Below are 25,460 nucleotides of genomic sequence, written 5' to 3'. Positions count from 1 at the left end.
AATTAATTATTGCCACATTTAATTAATTATTTAATGGTGTATTTAATTAATTCATTATGGCAGTCCTGGCGTTCCATACTTAGGCTGATGGGACAGTGAATTCCAAAGAGAGGGGGCCACATCTGTAAAGGGTCTGTCACCTTTAGTTTGTAGGAATGGACAATAAACCCTGATCAGATGACCTGAGAGTCCTACTGGTGACATATGGCTGCAAAGTCTATTGACACAGATGCTTTACCATACAAAGCCTAAATGTAATATAGAACCAGTGCAGTGAGATCAGTAGAGGTGTGACATGAGAATGTTTGGAGGAGAATGATTTCAAAAGTCAGCAGCAGAGTTTAAGAAGAGGAGCAGCTCATGAAGACTGCAAACTAGCAAAATACAAAACATTCCTTGGTCAATCCTCACTTTCATTTAAAGGCCTCAGATTTGGAACAGTTTATGAAAACCAGAACAGATCCTAGTTTCTAAGGCTACGTCCACACATACACGGGTATTTTTGAAAACGCAGATTTCTCTATGCGTTTGCACCGTTCGTCCACACGTAAAACAGAGATTTTTAAAAACTCCGTTTTTGCATTTACGTGTGGATGAGGAAAACAGAGAAAATGCAGCGTCAAAGGTGTGCGCCTTTTTTGACATCACACTGTGCGCCACGTTATTGTTTCGGTGAAATGAATTTCTACAATGGCGGACTTAGAAAAAATACTGTTACTGTTAATTGTACTCTCTGCAGTGTTTAAATACTTACATATACACACACAGTTACTGTCCCTCCACACATAGGACTCAGTTCTACTTCTATGAGCCATCTTTGTTTATTCTTTCCCACCCAGGCTTCTAGACTTCTGATTGGGCAACATTTCTACATGGTTAGGTATATATCTCCAAAAGTTGATTCTGTTCATCTGGACGTAACGTTTTGTGTGAGAAACGTTTCGTCACTCATCCAAGTGACTTCTTCAGTCTCAGCTGACTGCAGGTTTCCCCAAATCTTATAAACAGTACATTTGCATAATGACTGAAACCAGCCCACTGAAGGAACGATGGGCTGGGTTCGATCCTTGGCTTCCCCAGTCATCGGAGTGTGAATGTGTGTGAATGTTTATTAGTTTGCACTTGAGTTTAGAAGTGCTTGTATGAGTAGGGGAGAATGAGGAATGTTGTATACAGCGCTTTGAGTACTCAGGGTGAGTAGAAAAGGGCTATAAAAAATCAGTCCATTTACCGTTATTTACATTATTTTAATGAACCAAATGTTTGAAGAAGTTCAAAATAAATGCATCAACTGTCTCATCTCCTCAGATTAACCCTGATCTCATGCATGAAATGATCTCAGCTCAGTGAGCAGAGCAGGATGATCATCACTAAATAGCTTCATGTTTATTTAAAGGAACCTTTTTCTGTAAATGTTTTGTGTCTAAAATAACTTCAGTATCATAACAGAGACACCACAGCTGTCTGCCAGTGTTTGTATGTGGTGTTAGTGTTGTGTAAAATAAATGACATGCTTTGGGTTGAGTTACTTTCTGTGTGATTTGCAGCTTTGAATGTAAAACATTAGGACTGTTTAACTGAGAAGTTAAAGCTTTAAAGTCATCATGTCGGCAAGTTTAACATATATTAAGTTTTGTTTTTTTTAAACCTCAAACTAATCCCTGACAGCTTCATGTCTCTCTCCTCTCACTGTGAGCACTAACAGCTTTTTAATGACAATATAACAAAATGTGGTCGTATCACACGTTTAACTGGGATACTGTGATAAACTAAAACAATAAAGCCCATAATTGTGATGATAAATATGAAGTAATTCATTCAATGGTTCTGTATTATGTGAACTGGCTCATGCAGTACAATGATTCTACACTAGAGGGCTCTTCTTTTAAGGAAAATAGAAATGAGGAAGTGCTGGTGTTAAAGCTGGATGCAGTTTGTCTGCAGACACACTCACACAAGTCAGTTCTCAGCCTTTCATGTTAGACGCCTGTTGATTTTTTTAACATTTATTAATATTTTTGGTATTTTCTAATCTCTGATGAGAGCAGCAGCAGTAATCAGGTCTTTAAAATCATCATACAGTCTTCTTTCTGACTTGAGGGTTGAGGGTTCTCTGCAATATCTTCTATTGCCGTTCCTATGACTGTGCTCTTCTGTACAGAGATCTCTGATGCTGTACCTGAAATCTGATGGAGACAATCTGTTTAGCCTACTGTACATCCACCCCATTCTGCCCTTCACACACACAGTGACAGGCATGAAGTGAAGTCTGTTGTCAGAGAAAATCTACCTGAAAAACTGATAAGTGAGAAGAAGTGAGGAATGAAAGCGTGATTCCCAGAGAATAAGAAGAAACTAGCTTTATTGGTCACATACAGAGTACAACATGCCTTTAAATGTATCATGTCTGAGCAGCAGACGTGGTGTTATGGTATGGGGGACCTAGCCAGGTCCCTTGCTGGATACCAGGAGGGAATCAAACTTGAGATCTCCGCTCTAAAGGTGTGTGGTCTTACCATTATACTATCCAGCTGCCCTGAAGTACATTTTGTGAAAGGAGGTGGTCGGACGTATTAATTGACATTGGTCTCTATTTTCTGTTTGTATTGCTGATTTTTACTTTGAGTGACCGTAAAGGAATGAAATTTGTTCACTGACAGTGTTTTTTGGAATTATTCCCAAACCCATGCAGTGATTTCCATGACAGAATCTTGCATATTTTCATTGCAGCCCTGCCTGAAAGCCCAAAGATCACAGGCCTTTAAGTGTTGTCTTTGTCTTGTTCCTAGCCCAGAGTGTTTTCTCCAGATTCCCAGAATTGTTCAGCGATGTGCTGTAGATTAGGCCTCGGTCACACTACAGGGAAAAAAAGGCCAACCACCAGGAAACCACGAAAAATTGGTGGTAAGCAATTAAATTTCCACTGAAATGTTTCATTTTGTGGGCACATTTGTGGGCAACCATGTGGGAGAGAACTAGGAAAGCAAGCACTGCCAAAGCCCTACAAAATGACCTCCAGTAGGCATCTGATGTTAATGTTATTAACCAAACAATTAGAAACAGACTTCCATCAAATTCAGCCCTCTGAAGGTTGATGGTTTTCATTTCCATCAAACAATGTGCCATCAGTCTGTATCAGTATAGATATCCACTGTGACGCTTTCCCCATTGAGATCAGATGAGGTGTTTTTTAAGCTTTACATTCATTGTTTTTCTAAATTGTGTATGTATGAAAATAATACTACTGATTACTGCTGTTCTCAAAACAAATAAAGCATGTTTGTTCCCTTGCTTGGCAGGAACTGTTTACTTAAAAGAAAGAAAAACACTAAGCTTCACACTTCTCCAGCCTCAGTCAGGCAAATGTAGAGAAATTTCTGCTGTTTAAAAAAACTCCACAAGTTAAATTTAAGCTTAAGAAGTCTGCTCTTTCTAAAAAACACCATGCAGGAGGAAGTTTGATGGTGTTAAAGCTGCAGTTTATATTTGGCTGAACTAACTTTAGTCATGTCAGTTCGGGTTTTTAAGCTTTAGTTCCTGTGTGACGAACAATGCACTTAACTTTCTGACTAGAAGCTGAAATCTGACAGTCATGATCTCGGCAGAAGATGGATTTTTGGTTTGGGGATTCATTCAGTTTGTCTCAGGTAGGAATGTTTCTCCTCCTAAAGCATTCATGGATGAATGTTTTAAACGTAGGAAAACTCTGGAAAGTTATTAAAGGATGTTAGAAAACACGAGATTCACTGTTAATCAGCAGGACTTAAAGTTTCCGCTTTGATGAGCTCTTGAAGTGAGCTAATGAATGTTAAAGCAGTTCAGGGGAAACTGAGCAACAACCGAGCAGAAAGCTGGAGTCTGAGATGATGTCAATATACAAAGACATCAGAAATGGCCTCCTTTCAGCTCACTGTATAAATATTTTGTTGGTACGACATCATTACTGGAATAGTCCACTCCGAGCCCTGACAGTTATTCTAGTAAAACAACCAGAAAACAGTGATGTCAACAAAAACTTTTCAAACTCTATGACAGAGGTTTGATTGCGGAAACATGTCAGAGTTTTTTAGGCTAGATTAGTTTTTAGGTCGCTCGATAATAAATATGATCCTTTACATTGATACAAAGAGCAGCTGCAGCTTGACAGCAGAGTAAGGTCTACATCATCACAGCTGTTCATGCTGATCACTGAGCTTCAGCCTGGAGATTCTTTGTCACCACAGACGTGTTTCCATCATAAACCAGATACAGACAATAGTTTTAACACCTCTGCAGCTTTCTGCTCTTTGAACAATAACTTGTGATTAAAGACAACCTATAATAAGTAAAATACAGACAAAACATCATTATAGGAGGAATAATTGCACAAAATATTTCAGGTAAAAAGACACAACATGCACATACAAAGAAAAGACAAAAGGAAAGAAGGAAGTTAAACTTTGCTACGATGTGTTAGACAGCTGAATGTGTCATTTTTGGCATCATTTTCATCATTCACACTCAAAGAGAGAAGTTGACCCAGCAAGATGGAGCTAGAGCTGTTTGTATTGTTTGAATTATTTTAGATTGATACTGCATCATTTAAGCAACACTTTGTAAATTCATCTAAGATTTTACAGTACAAATATATAACATTATTATTTAATGATTAATGGAAAAAAAAGAAAAAAAAAACAGGTAATAACAGCAATCTAATAAGCAAATCTCTAATAAATCTGTTACTAATAAACTTCCTGTTAAAGGTGTTAATGGAGGAGAAACCAGGATCTGTGCTCTCAAAGGTTCATCAGTGGATCTGCACTGCTCACATCAACATCTGACTTCAAGCAGCAAATGGTTCACTGCACACTTGACTGGATCAATGAGTGAGCTCTCTGTGGATGGACAACGTGTAACGTACAACATGTCTGAAGAGAAAAAGTCAACTTTAACCATCAATGATCTAAGAGAGAGTGATGCAAATACTTACTGCTGTATGAAGACTACAGACAGTGCAGGAAACTGTTCACTCAGTAATATTACTCTTCAAGTAGTTACAGGTACAGTGACTTTTACTCATTAATAACTTTCCAAATGACATCATTGTATAAGTTGTTCTCCATCATCCTCTCAGAGCTGCAGGTAAAGGTGATTCCTGCCACAGAGGGACAGACAGTAACACTGATGTGCAGCAGCAGCTGTCCTCTGACTGAAAAGCCTGCAGCCTACATCTGGTACAAGAACAGAGAGTTTCTCTATGAGGACTGGTCTCCCTGGTACCAAGAGCTGCTCAGCAGTGAGGAAGCAGTCACATACTCCTGTGCTGTCAAAGGCTACGAGCATCTCAGAGCCCCTGAAGTCTCTGTGGGTGAGTCATGATGTTTATTGTTCAACAAAACAAACAGAATAATTTAAGTAAATTAGTATAAATGTAAGAATGATCTCAGTATATCTCAATACATCTTTTGTTGTACAGATTCCATCACAGCGACCTGCTTCAGTGTGACCTATGCTAAAGGGAACATGTGTTCTTACAAGCAGAGATCAGTAGATGAGCTGTGCTCCATCACATATCCCAGAGGTGAAGTTTCCACAGATAAACACACATCTTTCACCTAACCTCTCACATTTTTGTTTAATGTCAATTTTCCTTTTATAAGATTACACTAAATATGACCTTTGTTAATAAATCTGTTAGCACACATCCTAAAAACAGAAATAAAATGATATAGGTCATTGTGTGTTATGAAAACTTTATTAATCATCTTTCAGAGGTTTGTGTTCAAAGAACTTCCTACACATCAGATAATGTCACACTGACCTGTAACAACAGCTGTAATCTGACCGACCCTAAAACTACATACACGTGGTACCAAAACCGAAGCAGAAACGTCAAGAATCAACATATTTCAATTCATATCTCTGCAAAAGACAAGTTCTCTTGTGCTGTAAAAGACCACGAGCATCTTCAGTCTGCAGAAGTCTGTGAGTAATTCATTTCATTTTTTCTTTCAGTTAATTATGAATAAAAGTGTCAGCATACAGAAAATCAAACAACTCTAAATCTTCCATCTTTATTTCAGGTGTTCAGGATAAAAACTGCTGGAGAGTGAATTATGTCAGCAGGAGAATCTGTGCTCTGGAAGGATCTTCAGTCAACATCACAAGTGAATACTCACATCCTGATAACAGGAAGCCAGAGTTTAAATGTTGGAGTAAAAACTGGAGGAAAGATAAAGTGGAAGTTGAAGAGCTGATTGAGGCTGCAGGTCGTGTGAAGTATCAGGACAACATGAAGAACCAACACATCCTGACCATCAACAACCTGAAGAAGAATGACTCAGGAGGATACACATTCAGATTCAACAAAGATCATAAAAGATGGACACAGTCTGATCTGCCTGGAGTCTTTTTGATTGTCACAGGTAAATCTAAACTCTTCACTCAGCAGACTTTACTCATTAATGTCTGAACAGGAGCAGAGGTGGAAGAAATATTCCGATTTTTTAATTATGAGAAAATAGCTACACCATGGAGTAAATAGTCCATCATAGCAAATGCAAGGGTAAATTTTAGATACGGTCCAATTCGGAGATACAGAGGTGGAAGAAATATTCAGGTCCTTCATCTAAAACAGCATTACCACTATGTTAAAATACTCCACACAAATTCCTGCACTGAAAGATCGACTATAAGAAGAAACAAAATATTATCTTTACTAAAAATGACAAAAACTGTGGAAAAACTTGTCATCTGTAAAATTACTTGTGTTAGTTGACGTCAGAAATAAGTTGTGGACTAAAAAGTTTTCTCTTTTAAGATAATTTAGATTGAACTTTGACAAAACTGAAAGTACAAATATGTATGTATAACTTGTAGTGAAATACACTTCTTTAATAAATACATTTCTCCACTGAACAGGAGGACTAAAGCACCAGTTTGTAGTAAAGCTTTAGTCAAAATCCATGTTTAGTGTGTGAGTCACAGAGGAGATTTACTCTGAGATTAAATGTTTTTGATCAGTATCGTTACTCAAAAAAAGAATATATGGCACATTACTTCTTTTATAAGTAATGCAGTATGTCACTCAATTACTCACCAAAGAAAGGGATTTGTTACACTGCTCACTGCATTGCTTTCTGGTTACTCTGTAAATTAAAACTGAAAAACATTGTCAATTATCTGTCTTGATGCATGCTCAATCATCCAGCTGAGTAAATCCCAAAAGCTCGATTCTGTTCTTCTGGATGTAGCGTTTTCATGGCAGAAACGTTGGTCTTTGATCAGTAGTTGTTGATCAATGGTCATGAGAATTTGCATGTTAATGATCAAGGAACTGACCTAGTTTTAGTCATTATGCAAATGTCCTGTTTATAACGTTGGGGAAACCTGCAGTCAGCTGAGACTGAAGAAGTCACTTGGAGTGATGAAACGTTTCTCCCACTGAAAACGCTACGTCCAGATGACCAGAATCAACCTTTTGGCACTGTCCATTATTTATTGGTTAACAGTATAAACCTTTGGTTAAAGTCCCACACACCAACACAAATCCCTATTCTATGAAGACACATATGATTTTTCTCATTACTATTTTGTAATGGACACAAATCTGCAAACACAAAGCAAAGATGAAAACTGGCACAAAAAACTTTGATCCAGAGTGATTCTACTTTAGAAACATAAACAGGTAGAAACAGAGGCTGCAGCCTGTCTGCTCATTGCTGCCTCTGTTACCTGTTGAAGTTCAGGCTGCTGGGCTGGAGTCAGCATTCACTCAGTCTGTGCAGATGTTTGCAAAGATCCAAAGTTGTGTTATCAACATAACACAGTTGTTTTTTTGTTCTAGATGCAGTTTCCACTTTATCATCGCGCTCTTGTCTTTACGTGCAATAAAGATAAAAGTAATGTCTTTGCCTACAATCCGGAGAGGCTGTAGACCGCTCTACCTTTTTCCTAATCCTGCACACAAACTGAAATCAGCTGATTGTGGCAGGAAAGAAAAGTTTGTTTGGAATTTTTCTTCTTTCTCTCCACCCGGTGTGCAGATAACAGAAAAACCTTTGCAATGCAAGAAATGACATAATTGCAACTGTAATGTGATTAGTGAATTTAGTACAGTAACACATTACATTACTGAGTTACTGAAAAATGTTTTGTGTTTACAACAATACATTAAACACAACACTGCCAATGTTCCTCTTTCAGAGCTGAGAGTGAAGATGAGTCCTTCTGCAGTGGTGACAGAGGGTCAGAGAGTCACACTGACCTGCAGCACCAGCTGTCCTCTGACTGACAACACAAACTACATTTGGTACTTGAACAGTCGACCTCTGACCCCGAGAGAGAACCAGAACAAACATCTGATCCTAGACCCAGTCAGCAGGGAGGATGCAGGAAGCTACGCCTGTGCTGTGAAAACCAACAAAGATATCAGCTCTGCTCCAAAGACTCTCACTGTCCAAAGTATCACAGGAACATGGACACCAGCAGCTGCAGGAGTTTCTGCAGCTCTGCTGGTTTTAATACTTCTCACTGTCTGCTGGTGTGTTAGGTAAGTGTTGGTTCACAGCAGTAGATTCAATCTCTGCTCTGAAGTCACTAATTTTTCAGTTCATTCATTTTAACCAGGAAACAGAGAACTTCTGGTCAGCCTCCAACAACTGAAAGGTCTGACCAAATTGAACAGGTAGAGATTAGAGTTTGTGAATTGTCTCATCTTTCCAGTGGTCATTTCATTTTTCTCAACATACAGTAAAAGGAGTCAAGTTTAAAGTACAGTATAAATTAATGCTGTTTGTTTCCCTCAGCTCAGCCTTGGTCCTGTTAATGACATCTCAACACAACCAAAGCAGGAGGATGAAGTCCACTACAGCAGAGTCTACTTCAGGCATGTGGTTCCTCTTTGTTCCACCGTACAGTCAGATCAGCCCAGACAACAGGAGTGTTCTCATTATGCTGCTGTGAGTTACAGCTCTGACGGAGCATCTGGTGTCACTCCTGCAGACACAGACTTACAGACTTACTCTACTGTGAAAGTTTGAGAGAGATGCTGTGTTCAACAGCCACATATCCATTACCCTGCAGCCATGTCAGAGTACAACCTGAAGAGCTCACCAGAAACTCAACAATCTAATCAGAAGGAAAATGGTCAGTTTATAGTGGTGGCTGATGATGAAACAAGTTCTCAGCAAGGAACAAATGCCTGTTAATGAATGCAGCACATAAACCTACATGACTGAATGCAGCAGGGTGTTACATGTCTGTTTATCAGTTCGCCATCTTAACTATCTCTGGACGTCGTTTTCCTTCTCTCTTTTATGACACCACCCTCTACTGGTGCAGTTTGGTATCAAATCAAATCAAATCACTTTTTATTGTCACATCACATGTGCAGGCACACTGGCACAGCACATGCGAGTGAAATTCTTGTGTGCGAGCCCCACAAGCAACAGAGATGTGCAAACACAACAACACAAACGAGCAAAATACAAGAATGGCCAACCTGAAACTAATAAATATATGTACAATATATAATAGTGTATGCATTTCTGGATGTGTATACTAAATATTTTCCTACGTGTGTGTGTGTGTGTGTGTGTGTGTGTATACACATTTTTACAAATTAAATAGTAAAAAAATAAAATAAAATAATAATAATAATAATAATAATAATAATAAAATATATAAAATATACAGAGTTGAATATGTGCAAAACAAGTGGCATTTATATACAGTGTGGAGTGCATAATGTTGAAGTTCCAGTAGTGAAGCTGAGGTGTCTATGACGTGTTCAGCAGTCTGATGGCCTGATGGAAAAAGCTGTCTCTCAGTCTGCTGGTACGGGACCGGATGCTGCAGAACCTCCTTCCTGATGGAAGCAGTCTGAACAGTTTATGGCTGGGGTGACTGCAGTCCTTGATGATCCTCCCCGCTTTCCTCAGGCACCGCTTCCTGTAGATGTCTTGGGGGGAGGGAAGCTCACCTCCAATTATCCGTTCAGAGCACCGCACTACTCGCTGGAGAGCTTTGCAGTTGTAGGCGGTGCTGTTGCCATACCAGGTGGTGATGCATCCAGTGAGGATGCTCTCAATGGCACAGCGATAGAAGGTCCTGAGGATGCGGGGGCTCATGCCAAATCTTTTCAGTCTCCTGAGAAAGAAGAGGCGCTGTTGCGCCTTCTTCACTGTTTTGTTTGTGTGTACTGACCACGTAAGATCCTCAGCCAGGTGTACGCCAAGGAACCGGAAGCTGCTCACTCTCTCCACAGCAGCGCCGTTGATGGTGATGGGGGTGTGTACTTCTCTGCACCTCCGGAAGTCCACTATCAACTCCTTTGTCTTTGCGACGTTGAGGGTGAGATGGTTGTCTTGACACCAGTGGGTCAGGGCGCTGACCTCCTCCCTGTAAGCCGTCTCATCACCGTTGGTGATAAGACCCACCACTGTAGTGTCGTCCGCAAACTTCACAATGATGTTGGAGCTGTTAGTGGCTGTGCAGTCGTAGGTGTAGAGTGAGTACAGGAGAGGGCTCAGTACACACCCCTGTGGAGCACCAGTGTTCAGTGTGATGGGGGATGAGGTGATGCTGCCCAGTCTGACCACCTGGCGTCTGTCAGACAGGAAGCTAAGGATCCAGCTGCAGAGGGAGCTGCTCAGTCCTAGATCCTGCAGTTTCCTGTCCAGCTTCGAGGGAACGATGGTATTGAATGCTGAGCTGTAATCTACAAACAGCATCCTCACATACGTGTCTCTCTTCTCCAGGTGTGACAGGGCAGTGTGTAGTGTCAGGGCTATGGCATCATCAGTGGTATCTAACATTACAGGACACAGCACAGTTATTAACAGCTGTTACAATGAATGATTTATTGTGGGATGCCCTTATTTCATAACCGTGTTAACCCTAAAAAAATATTTCCTATGTATGAAATACAAAGGAATTACAGTGACTCAGTATCTTGAACTGAGTTTGAGCAGTTTCATCTTAACAATGTCTGCTGTAGATGTCTTCATGCACTGATCTGATTGTCTGATTAAATATTTGTCTTAACAAGCAGCTGGACAGGCATGCCTAATAAATTGGCCGGTGAGTGTTGCAGTGCTGCTGTGATGTATTGTACAGTAGTTGGTGCTACTTTCTCATTTTGTTTTTGCTCTCCTGTTTTCTGATGCATATATTATTTTGCTTTTCTCTATTTCAGAAGTTGTATTTTTGTAAAGTTTCACATAAATCCTTCACATTTAATGTTTATGTCTGAACTCTACATGAGGCACATTTTTTTACAAAGTGAGAAAGTTTTGATAAAAGGATTAAACCATTTGATGTCAAAGTCTCAAAACAGCATTTAAAGGTTTTTATTCACAGGTCACAGAGTTGAACTGATTTACTTGCATGTTTTAAAATACATGAAAAAGCTTTGATTTTACTGTTTGTTGAGACTCAAAATAAACAGTCATGAGATAACAAAGGGGGGAGGAAACAGGTGGGAATGCAGCTGAGAATAACTAACTAACTAATCTGAGGAAGTAAAACTGAAGACAAGAAAGCACAACAATCATTAAAATAAAACAGGAATAGAGACATGACTAAAGGAGGCAAGATCAACGTGACACAACTAAACGGGAAAATAAGACATAAGACAAGACACTCAGAGTGAAGACAGGACACGGGGACAAGACTGAAGGAACAGAAAGGGATCAAAACAGGGAACTAACAACCAGTCAAGGAAAGCTGAGCAAGGGACTAAGGTTATACATTGAACAATCTCAGCTTTTTATCTTCCACTTTAACTTTTCTCCATCGTTTTACTCCATCATTAGACTGAAAATCCTTCCAGAGCATCCTGCTGATTTAATTCACTCCCCAGCAGTTATTATCCAGAACACTGGAAATTTAAATGGGAGATTTTAAAGTTGATTCAGTGCCCTGTATGAAAAAAACTTGACTAAAGTAAACAGATCTCTGTCTTACTCAGAGACGTCTGCTGTGATGGAGCAGGACTCATTCACTGATCTCTGCTCACCTTCTTCTTGGTTTCCCCAAAACACAGGTCTCAGCATAACAGCAGAATAAGCTTTACAATATTACACTCGATCATTCTGCACAACTTCATCTCACTGATCTGAGCAAAAATGAGTTACGTAAAAAAAAAAAAAAAAAAAAACACTGAACACCAAAAATTGAAACAGTCACATGTATTTATACAATATTCATGTACTATGTTCACTGATCATTTCCTTCAGTGTGTTTACAGTGTGTTTACAGACCACTACGGCTGAAGCTGGAGAATCTTCTTCATCACAGAAGTTTGTTTCCATCATAAATGCAGAAAACAGTTTTGTCACCAACACCTCCACAAATTAACACAACTGCATGCAGCTGAAAGAGACGACATGTTCTCTGTATCTTCTCGGGTTTTAGCAGAAAGTAGCTAAAGAAGGGTACAAAAACTTCTTTAGTTTGGACAGGAAATCGGAAATCTCCGTTTTGTTTTCTGCTTTTTCTGTGAAAGGATGCAGCTGTAAAAGAATCATCCAACCAACTTTCTGACTGGAAGCTGAAATCCACAACAGTCATCATCTTAGCAGAAGCTGGGTTTTAGGTGAGCATCACTCTGTTCTCTTTCAGTCACATTTAAAATGTGTTTTGAAATCTGTTCTTCACTCACTGTTTAATTTATTTTTATGAATCAGAAGAAACAGGACTTCCAGTCAGTCTCCAAGAAGGGAAACATCAGACAACAAACAGCAGGTACAAACACAAACATCTCCTCATCTGTCCTGTTTCCCTTAATCCGAATGATCATTTATTTGCCATCAGGAATCAATCTTAAGCTTTTGTTTTGTAGCCTTTTTCTGTCTCACATACACCTACCTGTAACCTTTTTTAAGGCCTCCACCTGAGCCCTGTATTAACTGAGTTCTTTATTCTGTTATCTGGATTCACTTACTTTAACTTCAGTACTCAGGATAACACATCACAGTTGGAGCCACAGGAAAAGGATAAAGTGTGTAAAGAAGATCATGATCTCCAAAGTAAAAGTTAAAAAAGCTTGAAGTAAAAGCATTGAGGATATCCTCAGAGTAGAAAGGGCATTCGACTGAACAAACCCAAAATCTCACCCAAAAATGCAGTAAAAACATTGCAGTAAATGTCTACCTGCCTTAGTTGACTGAGGTACATTTGTACTTCAGCACTTTTGAAAAGATAACTATCGTTCCATTTGAAGTGCTTAAAGAGATAATTTTACACACTTATATACTTGTACATGAGACCTACAGGCAGAAATTTAGAAGTGAATCATTCAGTATCTAATGAATGATGCTCATCATGGAAACTAGAAGATTTTGGAAAAACTTTAGACCATTCAGTTATCCTCGCAGAGAAAGTCGGTAGTTTATTTGTTTTAGCAGCTCCAATGGCTCAAAACACTTGTATAATTAACATTCAATGGTCATGTAACCCATGCGAAATACAGGGCTACAAAATCCCTTTTCATCATCTAAAGCTATAACCTGTTATTGTCACAAGGACAATAACAGGCTTTGATGCAGTCTTGTGTTACAAGGACCATGCGCCTCGTGCACAGGAAGCATTACCTGTCTCTTCCTGTGAGATCTTCCCTCTAATGGCGGTCAAGTGTGTGTCACAGCAACAGAAAAATATCTCAGCCCCGAACTCTGACCACAAAGAGAATGTATGTGTTTATGAATGGTACTGAGAATAAAGGTCCCAGTTGTTCACTTCCAAGCCAACTCCTTTTGTGAGTCGCAAATCAAAACGTCCTTCTGAACCTATAGTTAGATGACTGAGACAGGACTGATTTTTGCCACATTACAGAACTTTCCAGAACATCATCTCATATCATGTCTGACTCTTCTTGGCCTCACTATTGTGTATATCACCTTATACATTACAGTTTGCACTACTCCGGTCACTCTGTTGTATTACTCTGTTTACATCACTCTGGGCACTTGTTTACACCACCTGCACTGCTCTGTCAATACATTGCAGTGCTAATATGGCACAAGACACTTTAACATTCCACTCACACAATGTACATTTTCAGACTTTTAATTAAAAATTTCCAGATTGCTTTATTAAATTAACTTATTGTATATATTTTACTTACTTAGTGTATATAATGTCCTCTTTAATCGGGGAGCGTTTCAGGACACAATTCATTTCACTGCATGTTGAACTCGTACAACTATGCATGTGACAAATAAAGAATCTTGAATCTGCAAAGTGAATCATCCAAATCATTTGATGTAATTTAATTTATGAATTTATAATAACTGTCTTGTCTGCAGATTAACCCTGATGTCAAGCATGAAAACATCTCAGTTCAGTAAGTAGAGCAGAATGATCATCGTGAAAACAGACTGCACTTCACTGAGCTTTTTCTGGGTAATGTGCAACTTTTTTTTAACCACAAAAAAAAAAAAAACACTGACAGGATCTAATAACATATATTAAAATGTGTAAATTGGAATCCTTAAAGTAAAACAATAATAAAGCCATCAATAGTGATAAGGAGCAAATGCAAAGGTATAGTTGTAGATTTGCTCCTGCAATATCTCGATTCTTCACTAGAGGGCTCTTTGTGGAGGGGAAATAAGTAAATGAGGAAGTGATGGTGTTAAAGCTGAATGCAGTTTGTCTGCTGACACACTCACACAAGTCAGTGATTCCTGGTAGACAGAAGTTGATTTTTAACATTCATGTTTCTGATATTTTCCAAACTCTGAGAGCAGCAGTGATCGGCTCTTTATAATCATCATACATCAACTTTCTCATTAGAAGAGAAAATCTACAGCAGCCATGTTGTTGGCAGAAGCTGGATGTTTGTTCATGGGTTTCATTCTGTGTCTCTCAGGTAGGAATAATTTGTTTCTCCTCCTCATGATGACTGTGATGCTGTTTCTGGAAGGCAGGAGTTTTAGTGTCAAACCTGCAGAAAGTTACAAAATGATTTTAGAGAACAGAAGATTCACAGTTAACAGGATTTGTACTTTTACTGTTCTGAACTGTCAAGTGTATCAAAGCACCAGATTGTGATCCTTCACAGTAACATGCTGTCATCACAGATTAGCACAGAAAAGAAAGTTAGCATAAATGTTCACCATGTTTTCTAATCACATGTTGTGTTAAAGGTGTTCAGGGAAAACCAAACAGCATCTGTGCCTTGAAAGGTTCATCAGTGAATCTGCCCTGCTCACATCAACATCCCACTGCAAGAAATGGCTGGTACACTGGACACGATACTGTCTCCAAGATAAAGTTCTCAGTAGAGGAAACACATGTAAAGTACAGCATGTCAACAGAGAGTAATTTCACTCTAACAATCAATAATCTGACAGAGAGAGATGGAAATTTTTACTGCTGCATTAAAACTGCTGACAGATCAAAGTGCCAACAAAGTGGAATTCATCTCCAAGTTACAGGTACAGTTCTTTTTACAAATGCATCACAAATGAATGAGTTTATGAATGATCAGTGTATTCATGTTGGTCATGTGACCTCTCAGAGCTGCAGGTAAAGGTGATTCCTGCCACAGAGGGACAGACAGTAACACTGATGTGCAGCAGCAGCTGTCCTCTGACTGAAAAGCCTGCAGCCTACATCTGGTACAAGAACAGAGAGTTTCTCTATGAGGACTGGTCTCCCTGGTACCAAGAGCTGCTCAGCAGTGAGGAAGCAGTCACATACTCCTGTGCTGTCAAAGGCTACGAGCATCTCAGAGCCCCTCAAGTCTCTGTGGGTGAGTCATGATGGACGCCTCCTCATCATGTTATGAGATGTTAAACACAAACACTTTACTCTTCAGACTCTAATGAATTTACTGAAAGTTGTTGGTTTTTCTCAGGTTCCATCACAGAGACCTGCTTCAGTGTGACCTATGCTAAAGGGAGAATGTGTTCTTCTCAGCAGACATCAGTGGACGAGTCCTGCTCCATCACATATCCCAGAGGTGAAGTTCTGGACAAACTGCACTTTGAAACTTCATTTTTATTTGTTAATTTATTTGACATGACAGAGATGAACTGGTGGAAAATGTGTTCATCATCTCCCAACAGAAATTCATGTCCAGAGGACTCCTGCTGAACACAGAGGTCACATCAGACTGACCTGTAACAGCAGCTGTTTTCTGACTGAGCCTCTGATTTCCTTTGTGTGGTATGAGACCAGAAAGCCTACAGTGCAGGAGGGAAAACAGATTCTAGTTTCCAGCTCTAATCATGACAGTTTGTCTTGTGCTGTAAAAGGTCTTGAGGATGTGCGCTCTGCTGACGTCTGTGAGTAAACTTACTGTCTCTCCACTTACAAAGTATTACCACCACTTCTTGCAATTATGACTAACCATCACACTGGTTTCCTGTAAAGTTCAGGATCAGTTTTAAAACGTTGGTGATCACATCACAATTCTTATTATTTTCATAGGGTACTTAGTTGTTTTTTATTATTAGTATTAGTAATTACTGGTATATTTTAAAGTTATTTTTACTTGTACGTTGGTCAACATCTGTTGCGTTTAAATGTGCGATAGAAATAAACTGATTTGACTAATTAAGTTTAAATATCTCTTCTCTGTTTCATTGATATTTCAGGTGTAAATGATTCCTGCTGGGCGTTGAATTATGTCCACAGCAGAATCTGTGCTCTGGAAGGATCTTCAGTCAACATCTCCAGTAAATACTCACATCCTGACTACGAGCAGATACAGTCTAAATGTTGGTATAAAGTCAAGAGAGAAGCTGAACAGCTGACTGAGGATGCAGATCATGTGGAGTATGATGACAGCATGAAGAACCAACACATCCTCAGATTAAAGAAGCTGAAGAGAGATGACTCAGCAGAATACAGGTTCACCATCACAACAGAAAATGAAGAAGTGAAAGAGTTTGATTTTCCAGGAGTTACTCTGATTGTCACAGGTAATTACAGCTTGTTTGACTCAGTGTTCAGGTACCAAAAATGTCCTCAAATTATGTAACACCTGTCACATGTACAGTAACATTTTACATTTCTGGCCCTTGGATCACTTGCTGCCACAGGTAGGTGCATTTTTGGTTACCGGAGCAGAACCATCCACAACAGCATCCATGATGGAGTCACCAAACGTCTCCAGATCTTTATACCAAATTATGCAAATTAATTTCTGACACTGCCAGATTTAGACACTCTATATTTACTCTGTAGATTCTTTATGTGTTTCATGTTCTGGTGAGTGATATTATAATATTAATATGATGAGAGAAAAGTCTACCAAATCCTACAAATAAGTTAAACCTGCGTTCTGTTATCCTGTTATGTTTAAAATCTTAATTCGTTTTCTTTAAACAACTTTCTCATGCTTTGAAAAAGAAAAGGATTACCTGAGCAACTTTGTAATGTTGACATGGTTGTTTTGGGAAACTGACAACTAACCTTATGTTTGTAAATAGTACCTTTAAAATGCAGTTGTGTAGGTTGGAGAGTACAGCCTTTTGAAAGGTCTAATGTTTTGTGTATCAGGGCATGATGTAAGAAACATGATAAACATGACCTGAGAAGAGGTTTGATCCTGTTAATCCCTCCAAAGAAGCCATACTTGTTCAGTTTTTTTCTAAATATGGCATCATAAACGTTGACCTTTGACATGCTAGATGTGACTCTGTTTTTTTGCAGTTTCTCTGAGCATTGCGCGGTCTCACCTTTTGCTATGAAGATTGGCAGCTGTTTTGAAGGTTTTCCACACCTGAAGAATCAGTCTCACTGTAGAATGAGGGCAAACTGTCTGTCAAGTCAAGTCACCTTTATTTGTATAGCACATTTAACAGACACCAAGTGTCAGCCAACGTGCTGAACAGAGGGACAACGTAGTCAAAATAAATGAAATAATTAAAATAAATGATATAAAAATATTTTTTAAAAATCCATATGTATATATATTTAAATGTGTGTGTGTATATATATATATATAATGAGAGAGAGAGAGAGAGAGAGAGAGAGAGAGAGAGAGAGAGATGAATACACACAGACACAGGTGGGCACATGGACATGAATACATATATATATACAAATTCTTACATAATCTGGAAATGGTCTTGCTGATATCTTTTCCTCCTCGTCATTGTGTTAACTCACAAACTGCTAAAACCTCTGTTTTTATTGAAGTGATCACACTTGCTGATGTTACCTTGGTCATCTGCTTGGTTCTTAGCCTCTTAAGTCCTCATAAGCAGTACAGGTGTCTTTAGTTGAGGTCCGCTCAATATTTATTACATAAATAATTGCATAGTGTAACATGTCCTCTTGGATTGTTCATCTGTGGTTGTATTTACCTTATTTCAAGACCTGCTGAGGACAAGATCTATTTTGTTTTTTTCCTAATTCATAAAATCCTACAATTGAAAGTTTCTTTTTACATTTATTGACCAGTCTGAGTGTTTTTCAGAGCTGAGAGTGAAGATGAGTCCTTCTGCAGTGGTGACAGAGGGTCAGAGAGTCACACTGACCTGCAGTACCAGCTGTCCTCTGACTGACAACACAAACTACATTTGGTACTTGAACAGTCGACCTCTGACCCCGAGAGAGAACCAGATCAAACATCTGATCCTAGACCCAGTCAGCAGGGAGGATGCAGGAAACTACTCCTGTGCTGTGAAAACCAACAAAGATATCAGCTCTGCTCCAAAGACTCTCACTGTCCAAAGTATCACAGGAACATGGACACCAGCAGCTGCAGGAGTTTCTGCAGCTCTGCTGGTTTTAATACTTCTCACTGTCTGCTGGTGGATCAGGTGAGGATGAGCCCTGTTTTCTCTCTTGGTTCAATCAGATTCAGTCTCAAATTCTCAGACTAACCACGTGTTCATCTTTGTATTCACTTTTTTTTTTACAAACCAGAAAAAAGAGTAATTCTCACAAACCTTCAAGACATGAAACTCTGGATGACTCGCACCTGGTAAAGAAAAACATATTTGTGTACATATATAAAACTGTACTATAACATAAAACATCAGCATCATCTATCATGCTTCTTTCACACCAGCTAGGAGAGAGGCTTCATTTTAAAATAGATGTCCAAATCATTAAAATCAGAGAATTGTTGATTTCTGGTTTTCTTCTCTTGTTTTAGTAGGCAGTGATTTTGTTCTGCTGACAGTTATATTTTGTACCAAATGTTCCACGTCCTGTACTTCACAGTGGAGGTCATAAATCTGTAAAAATTTCCATGTAAATGATTTTAAACATTTTATTAACATACCACCTCATACAGCTGAGCTACCATATAAGAGCTATGAGTGAGTCTACTTTGTGTTAATCCTCTCTCCAGCTGAGCTCTGCACTGAAAGATCAGCAATAAGTTCAACAATAATAACAATAATAACATCTCAAATTGTTATTTCTCTCTTTTTTTTTGGTTCCAAGTATGATGAAATCTCACCCCAACCAGCAGAGCAGGATCATCACTACCCCAGACTTAATTCTTCAGAGGATGAAATGGATCATCTCTATTCCACCATTCCTCCATTTGAGCCCCCTTTATAAGACCATGTCCACTATGGTTCTGTGGACAACTTCTGACCCAGTATAACCCCTAAGTGAGTCTTTTCTGTGAGTCCAATTTCACTAACCACACTCAGGCCTGAATACTGTCAAATCTCTTAAATAGAACCTGAAGCAGGCTAAAAAGTCCCAAAAAGCAGCATCATGTGATGGTTCAACGAAACTCAAGAACAGCTTAGAAGATATCTCATTAACATCTATCAGTCAGTCTAGAAAGGTTTACATAAGATATTTCAAAGGCTTCAGACTCCAGCGAACCACAGTAAGAGCCATTATCCACAAATGAAGAAAATGTTTTGTGGCTGTCCCCATCTAGACACCTTATCTCCACCCACTCTGCCTCCAGCAGTGACCCTGATCAAACCAGGGTTTGTGGCATCTTTGTAGAGCATAACTCCACCATAGCTTGCCCAAAACTTCCCTGTGATTCTTGCAGCAGGCTGAGCCTTGCCGTCTGTAACTCTCCCAATAAGACAAGCAACAGCCATATGATCCATTCAGTCATAGGCCACCAGCACGCCTCGACTATGGCTTAAAAAGACTAAAAAAAGACTGGAGATCACCCCCCTCTCTCATCCAGCAGTGGCGGTGCAGGCCAAGACCCAGGCCAAGCAAGGAGGTTTTCCAAGACCTGCCTCTGGCACTCAGTCTCCTCCTGCAGTGTCTCTGCTGATGCACCACCACCTGCTAACACTGCATCATCACCAGGTCTGCCACCATCTGCACTAGCACCTCGACCATCTGTATGTGTTGTGGATTCTGCTTGATGTACTGTGATGGACGTTTTTAAATCCTATTTATTCTTTTGATTTTGTGCAACCTGTGTCTGTGCCTACACAAAAATGTGGGCACACGTTGGATCTTGATTTGACTCATGGTTTACCTCTAACTTAAAGGTTTTGTGATGTTGTATGGTAGGATCATAAGCCTGTCTTGTTTGAGGTTTCCCTTCCTTCCTTGCTGCCAGAGGAAGGTTTAGGAGAGCTGAACGTAAATGGAAGAAGAATCAACTTCAGGTGTCATACCAAACATTACAGTATTACTGGAATTCATATCAGAAAACTTTTAAAGATGCTAAGAGAAAACGTTTTGCTGCTGTTATTCAGGCAAACTCCTGTAAGCATTACGCCTTATTTAAAACCACTGACGTGGTCCTTCATGCTCCACAGACTGTTGGTGTCGAGTCCTCTCAGGAAATTTGTGAAAATCATCGGTGAAAGCGCAGATTTCCTATTCCGTTCTCAACCCTTCTATCCCTGTCCATATCTCTGTTGACTTTGACAGGTTTGCACCAGTTTCTTTGCTTTGCCTGCAGGAGTTGGTCTCTCACCTGAAGCTCTCAGGTTCCCCTTATGATTCTCTCCCTCCTCGATTTTTCAAAGAGGTTTTCCTCACTACAGCACCATTTGTGCAATCCATTGTAAATAGTGGTTTTCCCTCTGGTGTTGTACTCGTGAATCTTAAACATGCATTGATTCAGCCTCTACTCAAGAAACCTGCTCTTGATCCTGATATTACTGCAAATTACAGGCTTAATCTCCAAACTGCCTTTGATCTCAAACATTAATGAAAAGCAGATTACAAGCAATTAATGTCCTTTTTAGAAGAACACAGTATTTTAGAAGTTTTTCAATCTGGTTTTAAAGTTTTGCATAGTACAGAATCTGCCCTTCTAAGAGTTTTTAATGATGTGTTTTTAGTAACTGTCTCGGGTGAGTCTTATTATCGTGCTTTTACATTTAACTGCTGCCTTTGATAGAGTGGATCATAAGAGTTTAATTTACAGCAGTTGGCGGGTGTTAGGAGTACCACACTGCAGTGGTTCACATCCTATTTGGCACAGCGAACTTTCTCTGTGAAACTTGGTGAATTTTTTTGTTTTTAAATCTCTGAATGACCGTGGGTTTGCTGTAGCCGCTCCAAAGTTGTGGAATGATCTGCCCTTGTACGTTAGGCAGGCCTCTTCTTTCTCAGTTTAAAACTCTTATTATAACATATTTATCTGCTGAAGCCTTTGGCACTCTTTGAGGGGTTCATTCAACTTGTTTTATCAACTTGTTTTAACATGTTTTGTTTTACTTTTATTTTATTCATTTATTTATTTTATCTTATTTTGTGTTATTTTGTTTTATTGTGTTTATGCTATTGGTATATGTACAGAACTTTGTGAACCCTGGTTTTATCTTAAAGTGCTTCATAAATAAAGCTGGTATGGTATGTTTGGCACCACTGTAGCAAGTCTCCAGCTACTGAGGGGACCCACCACGACACGTCAACACACAGGATGTGGATGAGTGCACAGTTCACTGCATTTAATTGGTTGAGGCTACAGAAGCCACGCAAGCCTCTATCTTTAGACTCTAGCTCTGTTCTGTTTTCAGGCTACTAAAATAGGGGAGGCAAGATTAGGTTTTGATAGCTTTCTTCCTTTAATAACTAAAATCATCAATTAAAAATGTATTTTGCATTTACTTATCTTTGTCTAACAATAAAATGTATTTGATGATCTGAACATTTTAAGTGTAAGATATAAAAAAATCAAGAAGGGGGTGAATAGTTTTCAAGGCACTTTGATGGTCTGTAGAAGAATCAGCCAAAGGTTTGAAGCAGTTCAATGTAAAATTAGAATAACTGTCTTGCCTCCTCAGCTGAACCTTGACTGTATGGATGAAAACATCCCAGCTCATCACTGTACAACACTGCACTTCACTGATAACCACACGGGTGACTTTGAATCCACCATCAAGTCACTGCCTGCTCACTAAAAAAAAGAGTTTGTAACCAGTGATGGTTTTATTATCTGAAATAACTTCAGCATCAAAACAGAGACACCACAGCTGGTATATCGGTCAGTGTTCACTCTCTGTTTTCGGGCATATTATACAGAAGAAATCAGAAGAAAAGTAGCAGTGCTTGAATTGTTCAGTTGAAAAATGTGTAATAATGAAATTCATGTTTCACAAATGTCCTGCAAAATGCAAGAAAACTTGCTAGTGCTTCAAAAAGGGCAGTTTTCATGCATGCTGTCAGAAATGAAAACTTCTGTCATCATGTTTCTTTATTTTTTTACACCACAAAAGAAAAATCCAGTAACTGTCAGGGTCTGTGGGATGAGCAGACCAAGTGTAGAGGTCGAGGACCCAAATTCGGACAATGGGAGACAATAATACTATAATAAAGGCACCATTTATCAGGTTGGTAATCCAGACAAAAAAAATTACAATAAAACTAAAACTTTAAAGAACTACACTAAGCAAAACATTAGGAGGCACAAGAAGCTAGAAAACACTGAGGGAAGGTGAGCTGATGATCCATAAAGGACAAAGGGAGACTGACACAATATATACACAGGAGAGAGCTTAGGGGATATTGATCCCCTGATCCACACCATGAAGATATGCAGCAACAACGTTGGAATGCCATTCATACTGGAGAAGTGTAGTCAGATGGTAATGAAGACAGGAAAAGTGGTCAGAACTGAGGGGATCGAATTACCAGAAGGCAACGTTCCAGACGCTGAGGACAGCTACAAGTATCTGGGAATTCCACAGGCAAATGGAAGACACAAAGAAGCCGGTAGGAAAGCTGCAACCACTGAGTACCTGTAGAGGGTTAGGCACGTCCTGAAGAGTCATATGAATGGTAAGAACTAGATCCGGACTATCAACACCAACGCCCTGCTGGAATAATAAACTGGCCAACTGAGGAGATGGAAGCCACTGACATCAAGACAAGGACGCTCCGAACCGTGTATGGAGGGTTTCACCCCAAGTCCAGCACCCTGAGGCTCTATGCTAAGCGGAAGGAAGGAGGCCGGGGACTAGTGAGTGTCAGCACCACAGTCCAGGACGACACAACGAACACGCACAAATATATCAGGCCGCATGCTCAGTGAATACCACAGGCAGCAGAAACCCAAGAAAGAGGAGGAACCATCACAAAAGGACCCGTCCCATCCTGGCAACAAACTGTTCCAACTTCTGCAATCTGGTAGAAGGTTCCGCATCTTCCGGGCAAGGACAGAGAGACTCAAGAGGAGCTTCTATCCCCAAGCCATCCGTGCCCTAAACACACACACCCGCCCTCTCACATCATCTATAATTGACTGAGTCAGGACTCTTCCAGACACTAAACCAAGGCACAATGTACATTTCAATTCCTTTAATTTTAAATATGTTTATATTGTCTATCCTGTAAAATAGTCAGATGTCTATTCATATTAATGTACAGAATTCACCTGCTTGCTGCTACTACTGCACATTCACCCAATGTACATACTACATATATATATATACATATATATAATGTTTTTCCTCTACACCCCCCCCCCCCCCCCCCCCCCCCCCAATTTTTTTGCACATGTCAAGGAGCGTGTCAGGTTACATTTCACTGTGTGTTATACTTGTATAACTATGCATGTGACAAATAAAGAACCTTGACCTTGACCTTGAAAAGGTTAGTCCCCTGTGCAGTATGTACCACCATCAGATAGAGGAAGTGGCTGACATCCAGAAATCCTACCAGTTGCTGGGCAAAGCCGGACTGAAAGACAGCACAGAGGCACTAATCATGGCAGCACAGGAACAAGCTGTAAGTACAAGATCCATAGAGGCTGGGGTAGGCAAGACCCCAGGTGCAGGCTGTGTAAAGGTACCCCTGAGACAATCCAGCACATAACAGCAGGGTGTAAGATGCTAGCAGGCAGGACAGAAACATCTATGGCCTGGAAAATGGTCTGGAAGTCCCGAGGTCAAAATGGACCTCCCTCTAGGGGGGTGCTCGAGAATGACCAAGACTGACCGAACTAAGATCCTGTGGGACTTTGAGATATAGATGGACAAACTGGTGATGGCGAAGTGAATGGACATAGTAGTGGTGGACAAGGAGAGGAAGATGGCCATAGTGATAGACGTAAAGATACCGAATGACAGCAACATGGGTAAAAAGGGACATGAGAAGCTGGAATTCTTATATATAATTTTACGGTACTGAACTTTTACGTCATTTAATTGTTTACTTATTACTTAATTACTTTAGTGTAGTATGGTGTAGTATACATTGGTGTTGAGAAACTTACAGTTAAAGATGAGATCTTCAATATCATAATGTCATTACTGACTAATTAGTCTAAAGAAGAAGTCTGTAGAGAAACAGTATAGATCCAGATGTGTGATAATAAATTGCTCTTTCAAAAGTGTTGCTCTGCATGCATCATAGTGAACTACAGTATCATAGACATCATCTGCCTCTTTCTCTTGGTTTCTTTTTCTCACGCCACAAGATAACCACAGACAACTGTGTTACAAGTCTCTACTCTCATTCTGGTAAAACTCTCATAACTAAATCAAATTTGCTGTTGCTGCAAGTTTTATGAGCATATCTTGTGATTTTTTTCTTTTTACAGGAAAGAAAGAAAATAAGAATCATGGTAAAGTACAGAGCAGCAAAGAATACTTCAAGTTGATTTGAATGATGGCAGATAGCTGCTGCACTACACTGACTGTTCATCGTGTCACTTTCAGGTCGTCATGTCTGCAGGTTTCTCGTCACTTGAATTTTTTTCTGAACCACCAAATAACCACATGAGATTCACGTTGCAAGTAGCACGTTTCTGCCTCTAAAAGAGGAGTGTGGTGGAGAGATTCTAAACACAACATCCATGCAGCACAACCGGACTGCTCCTAGTCATACACTTCTTCTAAATGTAAGGATGACAGTATCTTATATCCATCTAACTTCAGGGTCGGGGGGCCCGCTGGAGCCTATCCCAGCTGTCTTAGGGCACCATGGACAGGTCGCTAGTCTAATACATAGACTGAGACAACCATTCACACCTATAGGCAATTTTAGTGTTTCCAATAAACCTAACCCCACTAGCTGCATGTCTTTGGAAGGAAGCCAGAGTACCCAGGGAGAACCCACGCAAACTC

General features: G+C 39.7%; 2 protein-coding genes across 2 annotated transcripts; both read left to right on the top strand.

The window, feature by feature from the left end:
- Positions 1 to 3,276: 3,276 nt before the first annotated feature.
- LOC146630163 (B-cell receptor CD22-like) lies at positions 3,277 to 9,020 on the top strand. The gene is made up of 9 exons (XM_085355633.1): positions 3,277 to 3,290; positions 4,867 to 5,039; positions 5,114 to 5,347; positions 5,456 to 5,560; positions 5,752 to 5,964; positions 6,063 to 6,404; positions 8,185 to 8,530; positions 8,608 to 8,665; positions 8,787 to 9,020. The coding sequence occupies exons 1-9, from the start codon at positions 3,277 to 3,279 to the stop codon at positions 9,018 to 9,020; spliced, it is 1,719 nt and encodes a 572-aa protein (XP_085211759.1).
- Positions 9,021 to 14,799: 5,779 nt separating this feature from the next.
- On the top strand, positions 14,800 to 22,295 carry LOC146630162 (uncharacterized). The gene is made up of 11 exons (XM_085356540.1): positions 14,800 to 14,854; positions 15,132 to 15,422; positions 15,506 to 15,739; positions 15,845 to 15,949; positions 16,056 to 16,274; positions 16,587 to 16,913; positions 18,416 to 18,761; positions 18,868 to 18,930; positions 19,380 to 19,499; positions 19,847 to 19,898; positions 22,179 to 22,295. Exons 1-11 carry the CDS (start codon positions 14,800 to 14,802, stop codon positions 22,293 to 22,295), a joined length of 1,929 nt encoding a protein of 642 aa, XP_085212666.1.
- The last annotated feature ends 3,165 nt before the right edge of the window (positions 22,296 to 25,460 follow it).

This window comes from Diplotaxodon limnothrissa, linkage group LG6, assembly GCF_057381915.1.
Source record: "Diplotaxodon limnothrissa isolate DT_005_m linkage group LG6, D_limnothrissa_male_GT1.1, whole genome shotgun sequence".
Taxonomy (NCBI): domain Eukaryota; kingdom Metazoa; phylum Chordata; class Actinopteri; order Cichliformes; family Cichlidae; genus Diplotaxodon; species Diplotaxodon limnothrissa.
Note: the sequence above shows the minus strand (reverse complement) of the source record. Positions and strands in the feature narration are given on the sequence as shown.

What these genes read in the sequence shown, in the direction of transcription:
- LOC146630163 (XM_085355633.1), top strand. An exon ending in TACTCTTCAAGTAGTTACAG is followed by an intron (nt 5,040 to 5,113) that starts GTACAGTGACTT and finishes TCATCCTCTCAG; the next exon opens with AGCTGCAGGTAAAGGTGATT. An exon ending in ACTGTCTGCTGGTGTGTTAG is followed by an intron (nt 8,531 to 8,607) that starts GTAAGTGTTGGT and finishes CATTTTAACCAG; the next exon opens with GAAACAGAGAACTTCTGGTC.
- LOC146630162 (XM_085356540.1), top strand. Translation starts at nt 14,800, where the DNA reads ATGTTGTTGGCAGAAGCTGGATGTTTGTTCATGGGTTTCATTCTGTGT. An exon ending in CTCCATCACATATCCCAGAG is followed by an intron (nt 15,950 to 16,055) that starts GTGAAGTTCTGG and finishes ATCTCCCAACAG; the next exon opens with AAATTCATGTCCAGAGGACT. An exon ending in GTGACCCTGATCAAACCAGG is followed by an intron (nt 19,899 to 22,178) that starts GTTTGTGGCATC and finishes TTGCCTCCTCAG; the next exon opens with CTGAACCTTGACTGTATGGA.